This window comes from Alosa pseudoharengus, unplaced genomic scaffold, assembly GCF_046254945.1.
Source record: "Alosa pseudoharengus isolate Yale_2024_CS ecotype anadromous, Long Island Sound unplaced genomic scaffold, YU_APseudo_1.1 YU_APseudo_1.1_scf_20, whole genome shotgun sequence".
Lineage (NCBI taxonomy): Eukaryota > Metazoa > Chordata > Actinopteri > Clupeiformes > Clupeidae > Alosa > Alosa pseudoharengus.
The window spans coordinates 12,396,746-12,411,813 of record NW_027468664.1 but is presented as its reverse complement, the minus strand read 5'-3'; the positions used below and the strand labels follow the sequence as shown (position 1 = coordinate 12,411,813).

Below are 15,068 nucleotides of genomic sequence, written 5' to 3'. Positions count from 1 at the left end.
TTCTATCCGGAAGATCTTTCTCTGCCGCCTGTGTGTGGTTCCGGAAGACGTGGCGGCTGCTGCTGCTGCATTTGCAGTATAGTCATCTAATTTGCCAGATACACCGAGAACTTCTAGCTGTGTACAAGACATTGACGTTAAAGCCTCAAAGATGATATCGTTAACGGATTCACAGAGTATGTATGCTTAATATTTATGCCAAAGACTATTGTCAAACAGTCGGTATACTCGTGACAGCTGTGTTTAACCAACTAAGTTAATATGAACATATGCTGTCATTGTACCTAGCTAACGTTAGCATGCTAAATAAAATATCATCATACAGCTGTGTACTATCTAGTGAACCGTACACAAATAACAACTTTCGAGCTTAAAACCTAACCTATGTTGTAAAAGCCTGTACAGTGTAAAAGGTTTAGTCACGCAAGAACTGAAAAAAGATAGGTAGGCCTGTTGGTCTTAAGTCGGCAAATATAGCTAAGGATAGTTAACGTCTGCTAAACTTGCAATGTTTGAACTTCCTGATGTGCCAGTGTGTCTTAAAAGCATTTTTGTTTGTTTGCTCTTTTCTATGGACCGGGTTTGACCGTTAAAGTTAATCGAATCAACTAATAATGACTGAGCGACCGATGTTTGGCTAAATGTGATTTCTGATGTGATCTATGTGGAAGAGCAGGATAAGTTCATTTTAGCCAACTCCGAATGGAATGCTGTCAGAAATGGCTTGCTCTAAGTTCACTAAATATGGATTATGAAGACATAATTAGTTAGATAAGATAGCTGGCTAATTCTTTATCGAGTCATAGGGAAATAAAAGGATCCCATATATTCTTGACACAAAGATCATTGTAAAGACGCTTCTACTGATCAGCTGCAATGAACAGATAATACACAAAGCAACATTTTGAGCAATGTTGTTGTGCAGTCGTTCTGGCACGTTCCCATTCATATTGGGCATCAAGAGAACTTTGATATTTTCATGATAATCCGATCAGAACACATGGAACCAGTTCTTGTTGCCAGCAGCATTGCTCAAAAAAGTTGCCCCCTGTATACCCATAGTAATCCTTTTAAAAGCAATCTCAACATTTCACTGTGGTGAGACACTGCTAACATTCACTTTCACATCTTCCTTTACAGAAATAGGCATTGGCCTGACAGGATTTGGAGTGTTTTTCTTGTTCTTCGGAATGATCCTGTTTTTTGACAAAGCCCTCTTAGCCATCGGAAATGTAAGTGTTTTCATGGAAATCCAAAATATGCAGGCATTGTGTGTGTGTGTGTGTGTGTGTGTGTGTGTACCCGCATGCATGGGCATGTATCTGAGCAGATAATGTAGGAGTTACTTTTCAGTCTAGCCACACCAGTCTTATCAGCATCTTTACCTGAATGCTGAGAATTCCACAGCTGTCAGCCAACGACACTTTTCCAGGCTAACAGTTGAATTCAGCGCAAACTGTTATATTGTTTGAAGCTGTCAGTTTGTCATCACTAACTTGTGTGCGTGCGTGTGTGTGTGCGTGTGTGTGCGTGCGTGCTTGCATGCATGCATTTGTGCTCGTTCCAGATTCTTTTTGTGGTAGGCCTGGCGTTTGTCATTGGTCTCGAGAGGACGTTCAGGTTCTTCTTTCAGAAGCACAAGATGAAGGCCACCAGTTTCTTCCTTGGTGGTGTGTTTATTGTTCTGATTGGCTGGCCCATTGTCGGGGTTTGCCTGGAGTTCTATGGCTTCTTCCTTCTTTTCAGGTAAGCATCCAAAGCAAGAAAGAAAATCTAACTTTAGCACCAGAGGAAATGCACTTTTAAACACACATTTACTCATTAATATAACCAACTTGTGTAATTTTTATTACTTGTGTTGTATTCATGTCCTTATGTGTAAAACACATGTCATAAGACACATTATTTACACATTAAGGTATAATTTAATCATGGGGGAAGATCTAGACAGCATTCCATTACATCGTTGATGTGTTTATTCAAAGCAACAAATGCTGGAAAAGGTTCTATTGAATTTGTATTACTTTCAAATATATTATTATTTCATGATATGTATAATTTCATGATATATATATATATATATATATATATATATTCATATATAAATATGAAATGACAACTATTTGGAGTTTGCAGTTCTCAGATTTGGGGCAGCCGTGGCCTACTGGTTAGCGCTTCGGACTTGTAACCGGAGGGTTGCCGGTTCGAACCCCAACCGGTAGGAAGCGGCTGAAGTGCCCCTGAGCAAGGCACCTAACCCCTCACTGCTCCCCGCCTGCCGCTGTTGTTGCAGGCAGCTCACTGCGCCGGGATTAGTGTGTGCTTCACCTCACTGTGTGTTCACTGTGTGCTGAGTGTGTTTCACTAATTCACGGATTGGGATAAATGCAGAGACCAAATTTCCCTCACGGGATCAAAAGAGTATATGTAAGGGATAATGCCCGACGAGGTGTCCATTGTCAGAAATAAATGGACGACGCGAAGGCGTAAACCGTCCGACACAAAGTCCATTTATTTCTGATAATGGACGCATCGAAGGGCATTATCCCATTTATACCATGGTCACTTACGCAATAAATAAATATGAAATCAATTATTAATACCAAATGAGTTTTAGAGCTAAAATCATTAGTTTTTTCAGCTGTTTACAGTTGATTCCGTTGTTGCGAAGCCTGCCTCCAGGCTCAACTGTCGTCCTACTATCGTTGTTATAGTTACCATTCATAAGCATTGATATGGAACGGCGATTAAACTTTTTTTTACCAGATCTACTTCATAGGTGTAGTATATCACTTTTTAAACGACACCCTTTTCAACCTAGACCATGGTACTAATACTTATATACTTATACTATTTGGTGCTTACTGACAATGTATGTGTTTGTTTGTTTGTTTCCTTGTTTCCTCTCTCAGGGGCTTTTTCCCAGTGGTCATTGGCTTCATCAGGAGGATACCTGTGCTGGGCTCTCTGCTCAACCTCCCCTTCATCAGTGGGGTAAGTGGAGCATGAGGGACCGGACTGAGGCACAGAAGAGCGGAGAGGGCCACACCCAACACCGAAAGAGGGGTCGCACAGCTGAGGTCTGAATCAGACGAGGGTGGATTTGGGCTGGAGAATAGGTTATACTGGGTGTCTAGACTAAGGGCCCAAGTGTACATCTGCACACCTGGCTTTGTGATGCACCTCTGTGTCTCCAAAGCATACTTGTTTTGCTGTTGTGTTTGGGGACATCATCCAGGCTCTTCAGACTGTGTCTGCAGAAGTATACTATGGCTTTAAGGCCTTGGGGATGGGGGTGGTGTGACAGGGTGTGCTCCAAAATCATTCAGGCACATGCCAAGCACATGGATCTTTTGGGTGTGGTTTCCTCTCCAATCTGCTTTGGGACAAGATCTGGCATATGTCCCACTGTGCCAACAAAGGACAAAGTTGTGTTGTAATTAGAACAGAAGCCGTGTATTTGCAAGCATGCCAAACACTGGAGAATGATGAACTCAAAGCTGCTTGATGTTGCCCTGAATGCAATAACTAATTTACATAAAGTATAATGGAGTTGTTATAATAGCACATAACCCACTGACAAAACGGTACATTTGATGGTATTGATGTGTGTCCCCTTTACTGTTTACTGATTTTGAGCAGCTATGCAGCTATTCTCCTAACCACAAAAAAATATCTAAAAGTTGCCCTTACAACAAACCTATTGTGTGGACTTGTCAAAGACTTGATCTTTGCATACTGTGTGTGTGTGTGTGTGTGTGTGTGTGTGTGTGTGTGTGTGTGTGTGTGTGTGTGTGTGTGTGTGTGTGTGTGTGTGTGTGTGTGTGTTCCTTTTCAAGCCCTCGTGAGGCTGGCTGTGGAGAGCAGCCCGCAGTTGTGGTCAGTCACCACTGCTCCCTGCCTCACCCCATTCTCCTTTGCATGTCTGCATGCCCTTGATCCCTCGTCCCTCCTAACATGATTCTGGAATGCATCGTCTCATCCCAATTCATTTAGCATAGTTTTTGCATGCAGATATTTTTGTTTTGTTTTGTTCCCTGATTTCTTTGTCAAATAACACAATCCTTAATTTCCTAAAATCCTTCATTTAATTGACATATCCTTAAGCTGCATACACATTGCCAGCAATTAACTTGTCGCATCAAAAGTTTCATCATCCAAAAAAGTCATCAAAAATTCGTTTTTAACTTTGTGGTGCAGCATTTATCGTCACCCGTGGTTATTTCGCCTGGAGTCGCCCTCTTCTATGTCAGCATGGGACCTTAGAGTGTTTGGCTTGATGAATGGCGTTGTTTGTGAATGGCCTTATCTGTATGAAATATTAGTACTACTCCTGGGGAGCCTACTTGAGCCTATAAGGCTGTATTGATTATGAGAGTTTACTGCTAATAGCTCTGTGACACCAAAGTAATGGACAGCCGTAAATAATGCATTTTAATTAAAGCTTCAAACCCCATCATACATTAAATTCATTTTAATATATCAAAATCACTCAATCATTCTACATGTCTACATGTCAACTATTTTGTGCATATCTTGCACTGGAAAGTTTAATTTCTTTAGATATTATATATCAAATTAGTGCTAAACTGACCTATTCCTCCAATGTGCCATGCAACACAATACAATGCAAAAACATGTTAATTTCCTCCTTTGGGAAATTGTATGTTCTCAGTTTTACAATGATTACCTTCAATCTCTTTCTGGATGTTGAAGCTTTGTTTTTATAAAATAAAGCATAATGTTCTGGACTGATACAGAAATTTGTTATGTTTAAAGTTATGTATAAAGTTTAAATGTTAAAAGTATGTATGAAGTCTTTATAATAAAGCCTATATCCACAGTTAATCTAAATAAGTATTATTATTAGTAGTAGTAGTATTACATTTCTGTACATTTTCATACATACATACATGTAATCTGCAGTGTCTTTAAGGTTTAAAAGAACCTTCCATAGGGGCAGCCGTGGCCCACTGGTTAGCACTCTGGACTTGTGACCGTCGGGTTGCCGGTTCGAGCCCCGACCAGTGGGCCGCGGCTGAAGTGCCCTTGAGCAAGACACCTAACCCCTCACTGCTCCCCGAGCGCCGCCGTTGAAGCAGGCAGCTCACTGCGCCGGGATTAGTGTGTGCTTCATCTCACTGTGTGTTCACTGTGTGCTGTTTGTGTTTCACTAATTCACCGATTGGGTTAAATGCAGAGACCAAAGGATCAAAAAAGTATATATACTATATATACATTCCTGTGTCTTCTCCAGTGGTTGGACATGGATTGAATCGTTCTCGTCATGCTTTATTTCCACTTGTTATGGCCATGCTGCACCGTTATACAAATACACCATTCTCATCTCAGCAAACATGTCGTTTCTGAAAAGCATCTTCAGTTGTATCTGTTCATGCAATATATACATGCATATATTTTATTTATTTATTCTCCTCCTCGTTGCCTCCAGCTGTTTGATAGCATGTGTTTTGTGTTTGTGTGACGCTCTAGCACTTTCCAAACCACTAACTTTGTTTTTATCTCCCTTATTTCCTTGCAGTATGTGGACAAATTGGGTGAAAGCAACAATATGGTGTAGTAACTACAGACTGCTTGAGCTGACACTATTTATGACAGAAACCAAAAGCAATTTTATGTATTTAAGTCCCTGGTCGACTGGTCAAATCAAACTCCAAAGGTCATGCAATGAAGCCTCCTTCATTCTCAGACTGTTTCAAGCCGTGGAGGCAACATGTGAAAGAGTAAATATTTGACAACACATTTATCCCCTTCACACCACATGCCCTGCCTTGGTAACCAATGGCCACCAAAGTCTGTTACCTATGGGTGGGTGGGGCTTCCTCTATCACTCAGTCATGCCCTCCACCCATATCCCCTTCTGCCATTGGTCACTGTTGATGATGGACTCCAGCCACCACTTCCTTGCCACTCCCCCTCTGTGCAGAGGAATCTCTTGAATGTACAACGGAAATGCCTTCTCCTCTTCATCATCATCCTCCTCCCCACTTCATCCCCAGTTCAACTGAAGAGGAGAGTGGAGGACGCTGTTACAGCTTAAGCCTTCCCATCGTGCCTGTGGTCAGACCTCTCTCAGATGGAGATGTCAATCTCAGCCATAAATTTGACAAGATGTTACACTTTTATTTTATTTTGTTTTATTGGGTCTTATCAGTACCTTGAGTGACAGACCTGGTTCTGGGCCTAGTTTAAGTGGCAGGATGGAAAAAATGGTCTTATGCTTTATAGGATTGTCAAGTTATTGTCAACTATGTCAACTTGTCATATTTGTTATATTTTTTTTGTTTTTCAATTTGTGTTTTCCAAACATGCTTGACTGTAAACAGGTCTTTGAAATCTGAAAGAGATATTCTTGTGAAAGGTAAAACCTTTGTTTTGTTCATCTGCTACTTTTGTAAATACAGTTTTAACAAAAGAACATGTGCCTTGTCTTTACTGTGAATTGACTGTGTGCATGATGGCCATTCTTCATGACAATTTTTCTGTAGGCCAAACTAAGCTTTCTTTATATTATAATGTATATAATTGATGACATTAATCCGAGACTCCCAGTATGAAACATTGCCAATACCTTATTCCTGAATGAATGAGTGAAAGACATTTTTGTATTCAACCAATAAAACAACGACAGGCGTTCATTGAGAGTCTGTCAGGGGTTCATTCATAAAAATTACTTTATTTTCGCTGCGCCAGCGAGCAGATAGTAAACATATCAATATGTGTCCTGCAGCTTGTTACATTAATAACCCGGTCTCTGTTTTCGCGCGTGAATTTGTGCTGTGTGTGAAGAAGTAGGAATCGACTTTATGCTCTCATCTTCGTCTTTCTGAAAATGAGGATCAGATATAAATCAAGAGGCTTCGATAGTTCATGGTAATGATGAAGTGTGTATATTTTATTATTCGGTATTTACGGCCGCGAGTGTGCACCACATTTAGATTGGTAATTAATTGCGCATGCCCTGACGAGTTCGTGTATCAGGGGATCTGGCTGTAGACCAACCTCTCCCTGATCAATCTGACCTGACCTATCGCTTTGGATGATTTCCATAAAGCATTACGCGGAGGATTCCTCCCCCAGATAACTATAAATACAGAGGATGAACGCGCAGATAAGACAATTTGGCACGGGCAGAACACCTTGCTGCAGCCGAAGAGAATATCGGTAACAATGCAAGTAAGACTGATATTCATAGCAGTACTTAGAACTCTTCTGTAGAGTAATCGTTGCATGCATATGCAAAAAAAAAATGTAATGCAACAATTCGGACGAGGCATAAGAAATATAAGATGGAAATATAAGACCAATGTATTAGCAGTAATGAATTATCATTAGTAATACATAAGCTACAACTTCGTTTTTACGCCAATCTTGGATACATATTTTAAACTCTGGAATATAGCCATTCGGTCGTTTGCGTTTTACGCATTGTTTACGCATAGTTCTGGTGCATGATGGAAAACTTTCTAAACTAATTGTCACGATGGTTAAGTAGGTCCTACTTATTGATGTATTGGCGGAGACGTTGTAACATCGTTGTAATCAACTTTTGACAGAGCCTAAGGAATCTAACCGCGTACGCCTTCACTTTGTTGCTGGTCGCAACATTTGTGTCCCACGCTTGGAGCGCACCGAAGGTACTGATGTTAACCACGCTGTTGCGTGTTTTACTTCTGAGGTATGGACAATACGACTGTGGCGTAGTAACACTTTGTTTGTTATTGTTTTTGTCTCTACTGTAGGGTAACTTCCAGCGTAGAAACTGGACACCCCAGGCCATGTTGTATTTGAAGGGAACACGTAGGTACCCAGATAAATAGTACTTTGTAGGTTATTCTCCAGACAGTTATCGCCGTGCGTAAAGAAGCGCTTGAAACACTGAAAGTGAGTGTCTGACCCTTTGTTGCTTCCCACAGAGGGACGGAGGTTTGTCCCAGAAGATGTACCGGAGGGAGATATCTACGACAGTCTACACTTAGGTAAGCTGGTGTGACATGGTTGTAACAGTTTTGGATTTGTGTATGTAAACACGTGGAAAGTAATTACCCTCTCTCTCTTATTGTCTTTCTATCCATCGTTTCCTGTCTGTCTCTTACTTTTAGAGACTCGTAGTCAGAATATCGAGAAGCTGAGTATATCCAAAGCTGCTGCAATACTCCTGAATTTTCTTCAGCGGGCCAAAGAAGAGGTCACACAAGGTCACAAATTCAGCTAGTTTGATGTGCACTCTGTATTTGTATTTCTGTTGATTATTATAATCATGTGATGAGTATTACCCACTGAAACTATGTCAAATAATGCTGCTTGCAAATGTGTTGTGTATTATCATTTACTTCCCCTCTTCTTATCCCGTATTTAATTCTCCTCCACTTATCTATTTTCTTTAGTCAGATTGTATAAAGCTGGAATGCTGGTGTTTTTATTTCAGGGGATGACAATGAACCGCAGGCTTACTTTCCAGACGTTCCTGGATGGAAACAAGACTACTTCTGAGGGGAAACTAAATATAAGTGTATATACATATGCATTGTATATTGTTCTTTTTTAAATGTTGAACTGAACTGTAATTTATTCTGTCAGAGGAAGTGTTTGTATGGAGCCGCTTCTCAAAAGTGTCTGAGTGTTTGAATTAAACAGAACATGCATTCATAGCCACTGTTGTGAAGTGAATTTGTCTCACAAACTCTCACAAAAAAAACAGATCCACTCATTCACCACCAGAGAAATAATATGTCAGGTGTTTATTTCCAATTTTATCTTCAGATTATCAGGGTATTTTCCTGCACTGACAGACAGATGTTTGCGTCACTTCAACATATTATGTGATTAGATATTGACTTTGAAAAGTATCTAGTACTATTGATTCCCAGAGAGTAAACACAAAGGACTTCAGTGTCCAAATGGCTCAAACAGTTATGATCAGATCCTTTACTGTTATGGAACAATATTAGCACAATATTAGCACATAATGAGTAATAATGTCCTAATATGCTTCCATATTAATTGCCATTAAAACTGATGGTGAAACTCTCTGTCAGGTAACAGCATAGATATTACTCACTTTTTTGCAATCCATTAAGTTGCATAACACCACTGTATTGGAAGATCATGTACGACATTTTGTTAGACACATAAATCTTCCTCTTCTTGGGTGTTAGAAGGCCAAAGGAAAGCCGTTTCACCAGTAAAGGGCAAAGCGGGGCATTTGAAGACAAGACGGGGCCATCTAGTTGCCGTTCTGCTCTGGTTGTTTCGTCTTGCCAGTCCCAAGCATGACATTGGGCGTCTTAATGTTCTGGCGGTCCCACTCGGCTTCCTCATCTTCATCGTAGGGCTCGTCGTCATCCTCGTCTTCCACGTCAGAGTGGTGGGGGGTGGAATGGGCCGAGGCCGAGGGGGATGGAGGCACAGACTGGGGGCGTGGGTAGCGGAAGCTCTCCGCCTGTGGCAGGCCAAACAAAAGAGAACACGTTACACACTTTAACAACACGCTGGCACTGACCTCACATACTTCATAAATGACAAGATTACTTCAAAACAAACTAGTGCATAAAAACAGGGCTTAACGTTCTCAGACACAGTGCTGGAATTTAGGCCTGGGCCAGGCTGTTTAAAGCTAGAAAACATATAATTGTATATAAAGGAAAATACTGATAACTTTCAGATGTAGAAATGTCCCTTACTTTAAGCCCTGTAAAAATAAATATTATTTACTATACCCTATAAGTTACATCTCAAACAATAACAAAGGATGGAGGGTATATCTGCTTGATAATATGGGAAAAAGAAATATAAAACAGAAAAAAAAGTGTTTTTGTCTACATTTGGGCTTTTTGCCTTTATTCAGATAGGAGTGACAGAAAGCGAGTGGGAGGGAGAGATGTGGTGGGATCAGGAAATAACTGGGTGGGTCAGATTCAAACCCAGATCCCGGTGAATAGTTGGACACAAATGTGGTATGGACACTGCAGCCATTTGCACCACAGCTTCCCTGAAAAAGGAAGTGGTCTGCAACAGATGTTAATTTTTTCTTATGTTTCAGAATTTGTTACAATATTACAAGGATACTCATACTCTTGCGCAAAAAGCCCACTGTCCAGTGGAAACCTTGTGTGCCAGGCTCATATAAACCTGTCTGCTCAAAGTGAAATCGTGCGTGCATGCGTGCGTGCGTACGTGCGTGCGTGTGTGTGTAGATGTGTGTGTGTGTGTGTGCGTGCGTGCCTGCGTGCGTGTGAGTGTTCCTGTGTCTCTGTGTGCATCTCCACACCTGCAGATCTCTGAAAGACCTGCACAACAGGGATGTCGGCATGTTCGAACCAAGCTCAGAAGTAGTACTGTGAATCATCGCTTGCCATTCAGCCAAATGTTATTCTGTCAATTAACCTCGCAGAAAATGGGTCAGACCTGACAGGAAGCCTCCCTGTGCAAGAATCTGCGTCAGCAGTCACAGGAATAACACAGAGCTCTGGTTCACACCTTCTCCTCACCTAAACACACTTTAAAGACCGGTGTAGAGCTGCAGCTATCGATTCTTTTTGTAATCGATTAATCTAGCACTTTATCGATCGATTAATCGATTAATCGGATACATTTTTTTTTTGCGTTTTTAAACAACCAAAACAAATAATGCATAATGAAAATGACATGGCTGTAAAATGATCAAGCAATTGGCACAGAGGTATTTATTCAAACTCCAACATTTGGCTCCAAAACTAAGCCCATTTATTGCAATTTACCCATTTAGTGTTTATAAGTGCCAGTGCCAACAATTAAATAATGTTCAAAATGTGTGTGCACGCGTGCGGTGCGTGAGGAAAGATGAGGGTGCATGCATGTGTGTATAAAAATTGGTTCTTTTTTAGGCATACTGTCTTGCAATTGAACGTGAATAAGTTAAAGCAACACCAAAGAGTTTTTTCTACCTTAAAATAATGTTTCCAAAATCGTTTCAGTGGTTCATCAACTCGTAACAGGGTGAACGGCACTTCTGCATTCGCTTCGCGGCCCTCTATGGACTATAACCGCACTATGTAAGTTTGCCAGATCGGGTAGCGGATCTGTAGTTCGATGGAATGACACATAAGAAACTACAAATGTGACTTGCATCTGATGTCGCAATACATTGTACTTTCATAAAATCATGCAACATATTCTACCTTGTCTGTGGACATTGTTATTTCCAAAGCCAGTGCTGGATAAACAAATAGTGCGTGCGACAGAGGAAAAGTTCTTTGGTGTTGCTTTAAAAACATAAAAAGCTAAACATATCACGACATCGCTACAGTATGTGATTAAAATCAGCCAACATCAATGTAGGCTATAGGCTACGTAGATAGATGATAGATAGGCTAGATAGATTGATAGATAGCCTACTTTATTGACGCTTGGTGAAACAGCATGGAGTGCATGTTTTCGGTTCAGATGCTTGTTCTTTTCCTTTGTTGAGTATGTAATGATCCCAAAACTTTACTTGAAAACTTAAGACATTCTCTGCCATTTATGGACATCTTGACTCAGCCATTGCGCCAGCTAATTCAGAACATAGACATAATCTATGATTCAGAATGTATCACGATTCACGCGCTAGTGGTGTGCTTCCCGAACAACGGTCCGTGTGGAACAATAAAATCTGTGCGCGTATAGTGCGCGTCATAGGAATTTAACGAGGCTTCGAGGCAGGGTTTTTGCCTCGAGTAATTTTTGTAATCAAGTTATTCGAGTAACTCGATGAATCGTTTCAGCCCTAGACCGGTGGTTGAACTACTATGCACACATACAAGCACACACACACATCCTAACATGGAAGTACAGTTAACAGTACAGTTAATGACAGTATAGTAGAATGACCATAATTATATATTATTATAATAATAATAAAATTTAAAATGATAGACAATACTCTCCTATAAATACACATGTACCAATATATATTTAATATGTATATACATATTGCTATACATGTGTATTTATAGGAGAGTATTGTCTATCATCAGCCTGCAAGTAAGATCAAGTACAGTATACAGTATTGTTGTTTGTATTTTGATTCACCTTCAGGTTATGTTTTCATCTCTGCCTGTTTGTTGCATGGTTGGTTGGTTATCAGGATTATGCAAAACTACTAGCCTGATGTTCATGATTTTGGGAGCAGATCACATTATAATGGGTTAGTTCTTGGCTCACCGAAGAATTCCGCAAACAAACCAACCAACCGTGCAACAAGGTGAAAACACCCTCCCTAGCCAAGGATCTGTTACAGATCTGAGGCGATTAGCAGAGGTGTGCACTCTGATGAGTGCTATTCTAGTTTGTGAATGTGATTATAGAACTACTGTGTAATGAAGTTTCTCTCTCTCTCTCTCTCGCTCTCTCTGTAATGTCAGCAGTATATTTATAGAAACTGAATGCCTACGGTTTGCTGTGTGAGCCAAACTGAACGCAACAGACCATGTTATGAATGCACATTTCTCAGACCCTGGGCAGGCTCCAGATCCTGAAAACGTTTGGACTGCTCACCTGAAGCGGAGCCAAGGTGTCCATCTCATATTTATCAGGGAACGCTCTGCTGAGGGCTAACTTTCTGGCTCGCATGTAAAACTGGATAAAAACAATAAGAAGGTGATAGGTATGTAATCAGCAGGATGCACCAATTAGCCAACCCTGGAAAGAGCAATATATGACAGCATACAGTATAATAATAATAATAATAATAATAATAATAATAATAATAATAATGCAATTTTCAAGCATACAGCACATAGTATGCTGATAATAACTGATAATAATACTAATATTACAGTTTTTATCCGTCAGAAATGCACCAAAGCGACTGAGAAAAACTGTAATAATTCATCATCAACACCTATTATCAGAATATTTTGCTATAAAAGTTAGATACTGTTTCACATACTGTTTCATAGGCCATAGTCGGTGTAAAGATGTGGCAGGTAAAAAGAGTGTGAAGATAATGATGTGAATGTGTGTGTGTGCATGTGTGTGTGTGTGTGTGTGTGTGAGTGTACGTGTGTGTGCATACATGCATGTGTGTGTGACTGCCTGAATGTGTCTACAGTGGGTCCAAAGCCCTCACTCACTCACCCGTCCCAGGTACCTCCAGTCCAGCAGGTCCGACAGCCGCTCGGTGCGGTTGCGCTGGATGATGCGCTGCCGCCGCGACTGCTGGCAGAACCCAAACATGAACTGGGTCAGCTGATTACATGACTCGTCAGCCGAGCGGAAGCGCCGGTCCACAATGTAGATGCCTGCCACAGAGGAAGAGGAGGATTTGCAAGGATACAGAGGACAGTAGATGATGGTAAGAGTAACAAATAAGCATCACAAAAATAATAAAACTATACACGTTGAAAATGAACGATGCAAAACATATAAATTAAAGGCGCTCTAAGCGATGTTACGCGATTTCTAAGCTAAAACATTTTTTGTCACATACAGCTAACATCACCTCACCATCCACTAGCTGTCTGTGCCCTGAATACACTGTAAAAAAAAATGTGTTCTCTATAGACAGCCCAGGCTCCAAAAACTGCAACAAAAACAATCTGGTCCAGCCTGGACCATAAAAACATAACAAACTGTTCCAGCCAATCACCGACAAGATGCGTGTTTAGGAGAGTTTCAATTGCCCGGAAGGGAGAGGGATGGAGAAACGAGCTAGCTCTCTGTTTTGTTTGAACGTCAACAGAAGTGACGTTACCCAACATCGCTTTATGATATACACTAGTTGAAAAACAATAACTTTTCAAATCTTGCATTTTGACAGCGTCTTTTGTTTTGTTTTTTTGTTCTTAAAAAGCACAAATAGCGCACAAGGGTTCGAGGTCTGATCATTGTGCCTTTGTGTGAACTATGTGTGTAATATTTTCTAAAAAATATGAAATTGAAAACGGAGTCCAGGGCCAATAATTCGCTTTTGGTTTTGCTGATTTTGTTGGGGATTGGGTGAGAAGATTCAGATATTGTGTGGCATGTAGATTCACTTTACAGTTTTTTATAACGATTAAAAAACTGTAAAGTGAATGAGGTGTGGGGGACATTAGAGCGGCTGCATTGGGGGTTCTTCACCATAAGCTGCTGGGTCGGAGATGTGCTCCTCCATGAAGCAGCCGAAACCCGACAGGTTGGTAGTGACACTGGGGATCCCCATCACTGTGCACTCCGCTGCAGAAAACATGGGAAATGGGGTAAGTGACAAGTAGGTAAGTAAATGTGTGTGTGTGTGTGTGTGTGTGTGTGTGTGTGTGTGTGTGTGTGTGTGTGTGTTTTGTGTGATCTGGGCCTGTTATCAATGTGTTGCCATCAAAATGTATTGAATACAGTTGTTATGTCATGATCTAAAGTGTGTATGAATGTGTGTGTGTGTGTGTGTGTGTGTGTGTGTGTGTGTGTGTGTGTGTGTGTGTGTGTGTGTGTGTGTTAAAGTGATAGAGAGAGAGAGAGAGAGAGAGAGAGAGAGATAGAGATAGAGAGATTTCCTATGTTATGTTTTGTGCCTGGTGTGTAGCCCCAAGGCTCATAGTAGGAGGGGAAGACCCCGAGGTGGCAGCCCCGCACAAACTCCTCATAGTCCATCGGCAGCAGAGGACTCGTGGAGGACAGGAACTCAGGATGGAACACGATCTGAGGAGAAGAGGGATGGAGGGAGGTAGACACAGACAGACAGACAGACAGACAGATAGATAGATAGAGAGAGAGAGAGATAAACAAAAGATAAATAAATAAATAATAAACAAGGAAGATGTGATTCATTCATTCGGCCCATAACAAGGTTATTAATAGGTAGTGAATGCTCAGCATACCTTCACACGGTCGTTGCGGCTGTTGAAAAGATTGATGCGACGCACATTGTTTAGAATGGGGTCTTTAGCATCATCCAGCATGTTGTGTGTTGTCACTGGAGGAAGAGAGTATCTCTGTTGTGTGTGTGTGTGTGTGTGTGTGTGTGTGTGTGTGTGTGTGTGTGTGTGTGTGTGTGTGTGTGTGTGTGTGTGTGTTTGTGTGTGTGTGTGAGAGAGAGAGAGAGAGAGAGA

The 15,068-nt window shown here is 41.0% G+C and overlaps 3 protein-coding genes across 3 annotated transcripts in view; 2 read left to right on the top strand and 1 right to left on the bottom strand.

Annotated features, from left to right (window-relative positions):
- The first annotated feature begins 29 nt into the window (after positions 1–29).
- Positions 30–6,659, top strand: golt1ba (golgi transport 1Ba). The gene is made up of 5 exons (XM_076296605.1): positions 30–176; positions 1,141–1,232; positions 1,568–1,746; positions 2,913–2,994; positions 5,543–6,659. Exons 1-5 carry the CDS (start codon positions 152–154, stop codon positions 5,579–5,581), a joined length of 417 nt encoding a protein of 138 aa, XP_076152720.1. The 5' UTR covers positions 30–151; the 3' UTR covers positions 5,582–6,659.
- A 532-nt stretch (positions 6,660–7,191) lies between these two features.
- Positions 7,192–8,514, top strand: spx (spexin hormone). The gene is made up of 6 exons (XM_076297526.1): positions 7,192–7,197; positions 7,578–7,658; positions 7,764–7,821; positions 7,938–8,000; positions 8,124–8,219; positions 8,450–8,514. The coding sequence occupies exons 1-6, from the start codon at positions 7,192–7,194 to the stop codon at positions 8,512–8,514; spliced, it is 369 nt and encodes a 122-aa protein (XP_076153641.1).
- A 269-nt stretch (positions 8,515–8,783) lies between these two features.
- The window catches only part of gys2 (glycogen synthase 2), an 18,439-nt gene continuing 12,154 nt past the window's right edge, over positions 8,784–15,068 (bottom strand). The window contains exons 11-16 of the mRNA XM_076297323.1: positions 14,838–14,951; positions 14,532–14,658; positions 14,104–14,199; positions 13,120–13,283; positions 12,538–12,618; positions 8,784–9,463 (exon numbers count right to left, since the gene is read on the bottom strand). Of these exons, the coding sequence (XP_076153438.1) occupies positions 9,248–9,463; positions 12,538–12,618; positions 13,120–13,283; positions 14,104–14,199; positions 14,532–14,658; positions 14,838–14,951 (798 nt within the window). The 3' untranslated portion in view covers positions 8,784–9,247. The remainder of the gene's footprint in view (positions 9,464–12,537; positions 12,619–13,119; positions 13,284–14,103; positions 14,200–14,531; positions 14,659–14,837; positions 14,952–15,068) is intronic.

Coding starts and splice junctions, on each gene's coding strand:
- golt1ba (XM_076296605.1), top strand. CDS start 152: ATGATATCGTTAACGGATTCACAGA. Junction 1,747..2,912: donor GGCTTCTTCCTTCTTTTCAG/GTAAGCATCCAA, acceptor TTCCTCTCTCAG/GGGCTTTTTCCCAGTGGTCA. Junction 2,995..5,542: donor ACCTCCCCTTCATCAGTGGG/GTAAGTGGAGCA, acceptor ATTTCCTTGCAG/TATGTGGACAAATTGGGTGA.
- spx (XM_076297526.1), top strand. Junction 8,001..8,123: donor CTACGACAGTCTACACTTAG/GTAAGCTGGTGT, acceptor TCTTACTTTTAG/AGACTCGTAGTCAGAATATC. Junction 8,220..8,449: donor CAAAGAAGAGGTCACACAAG/GTCACAAATTCA, acceptor TTTTTATTTCAG/GGGATGACAATGAACCGCAG.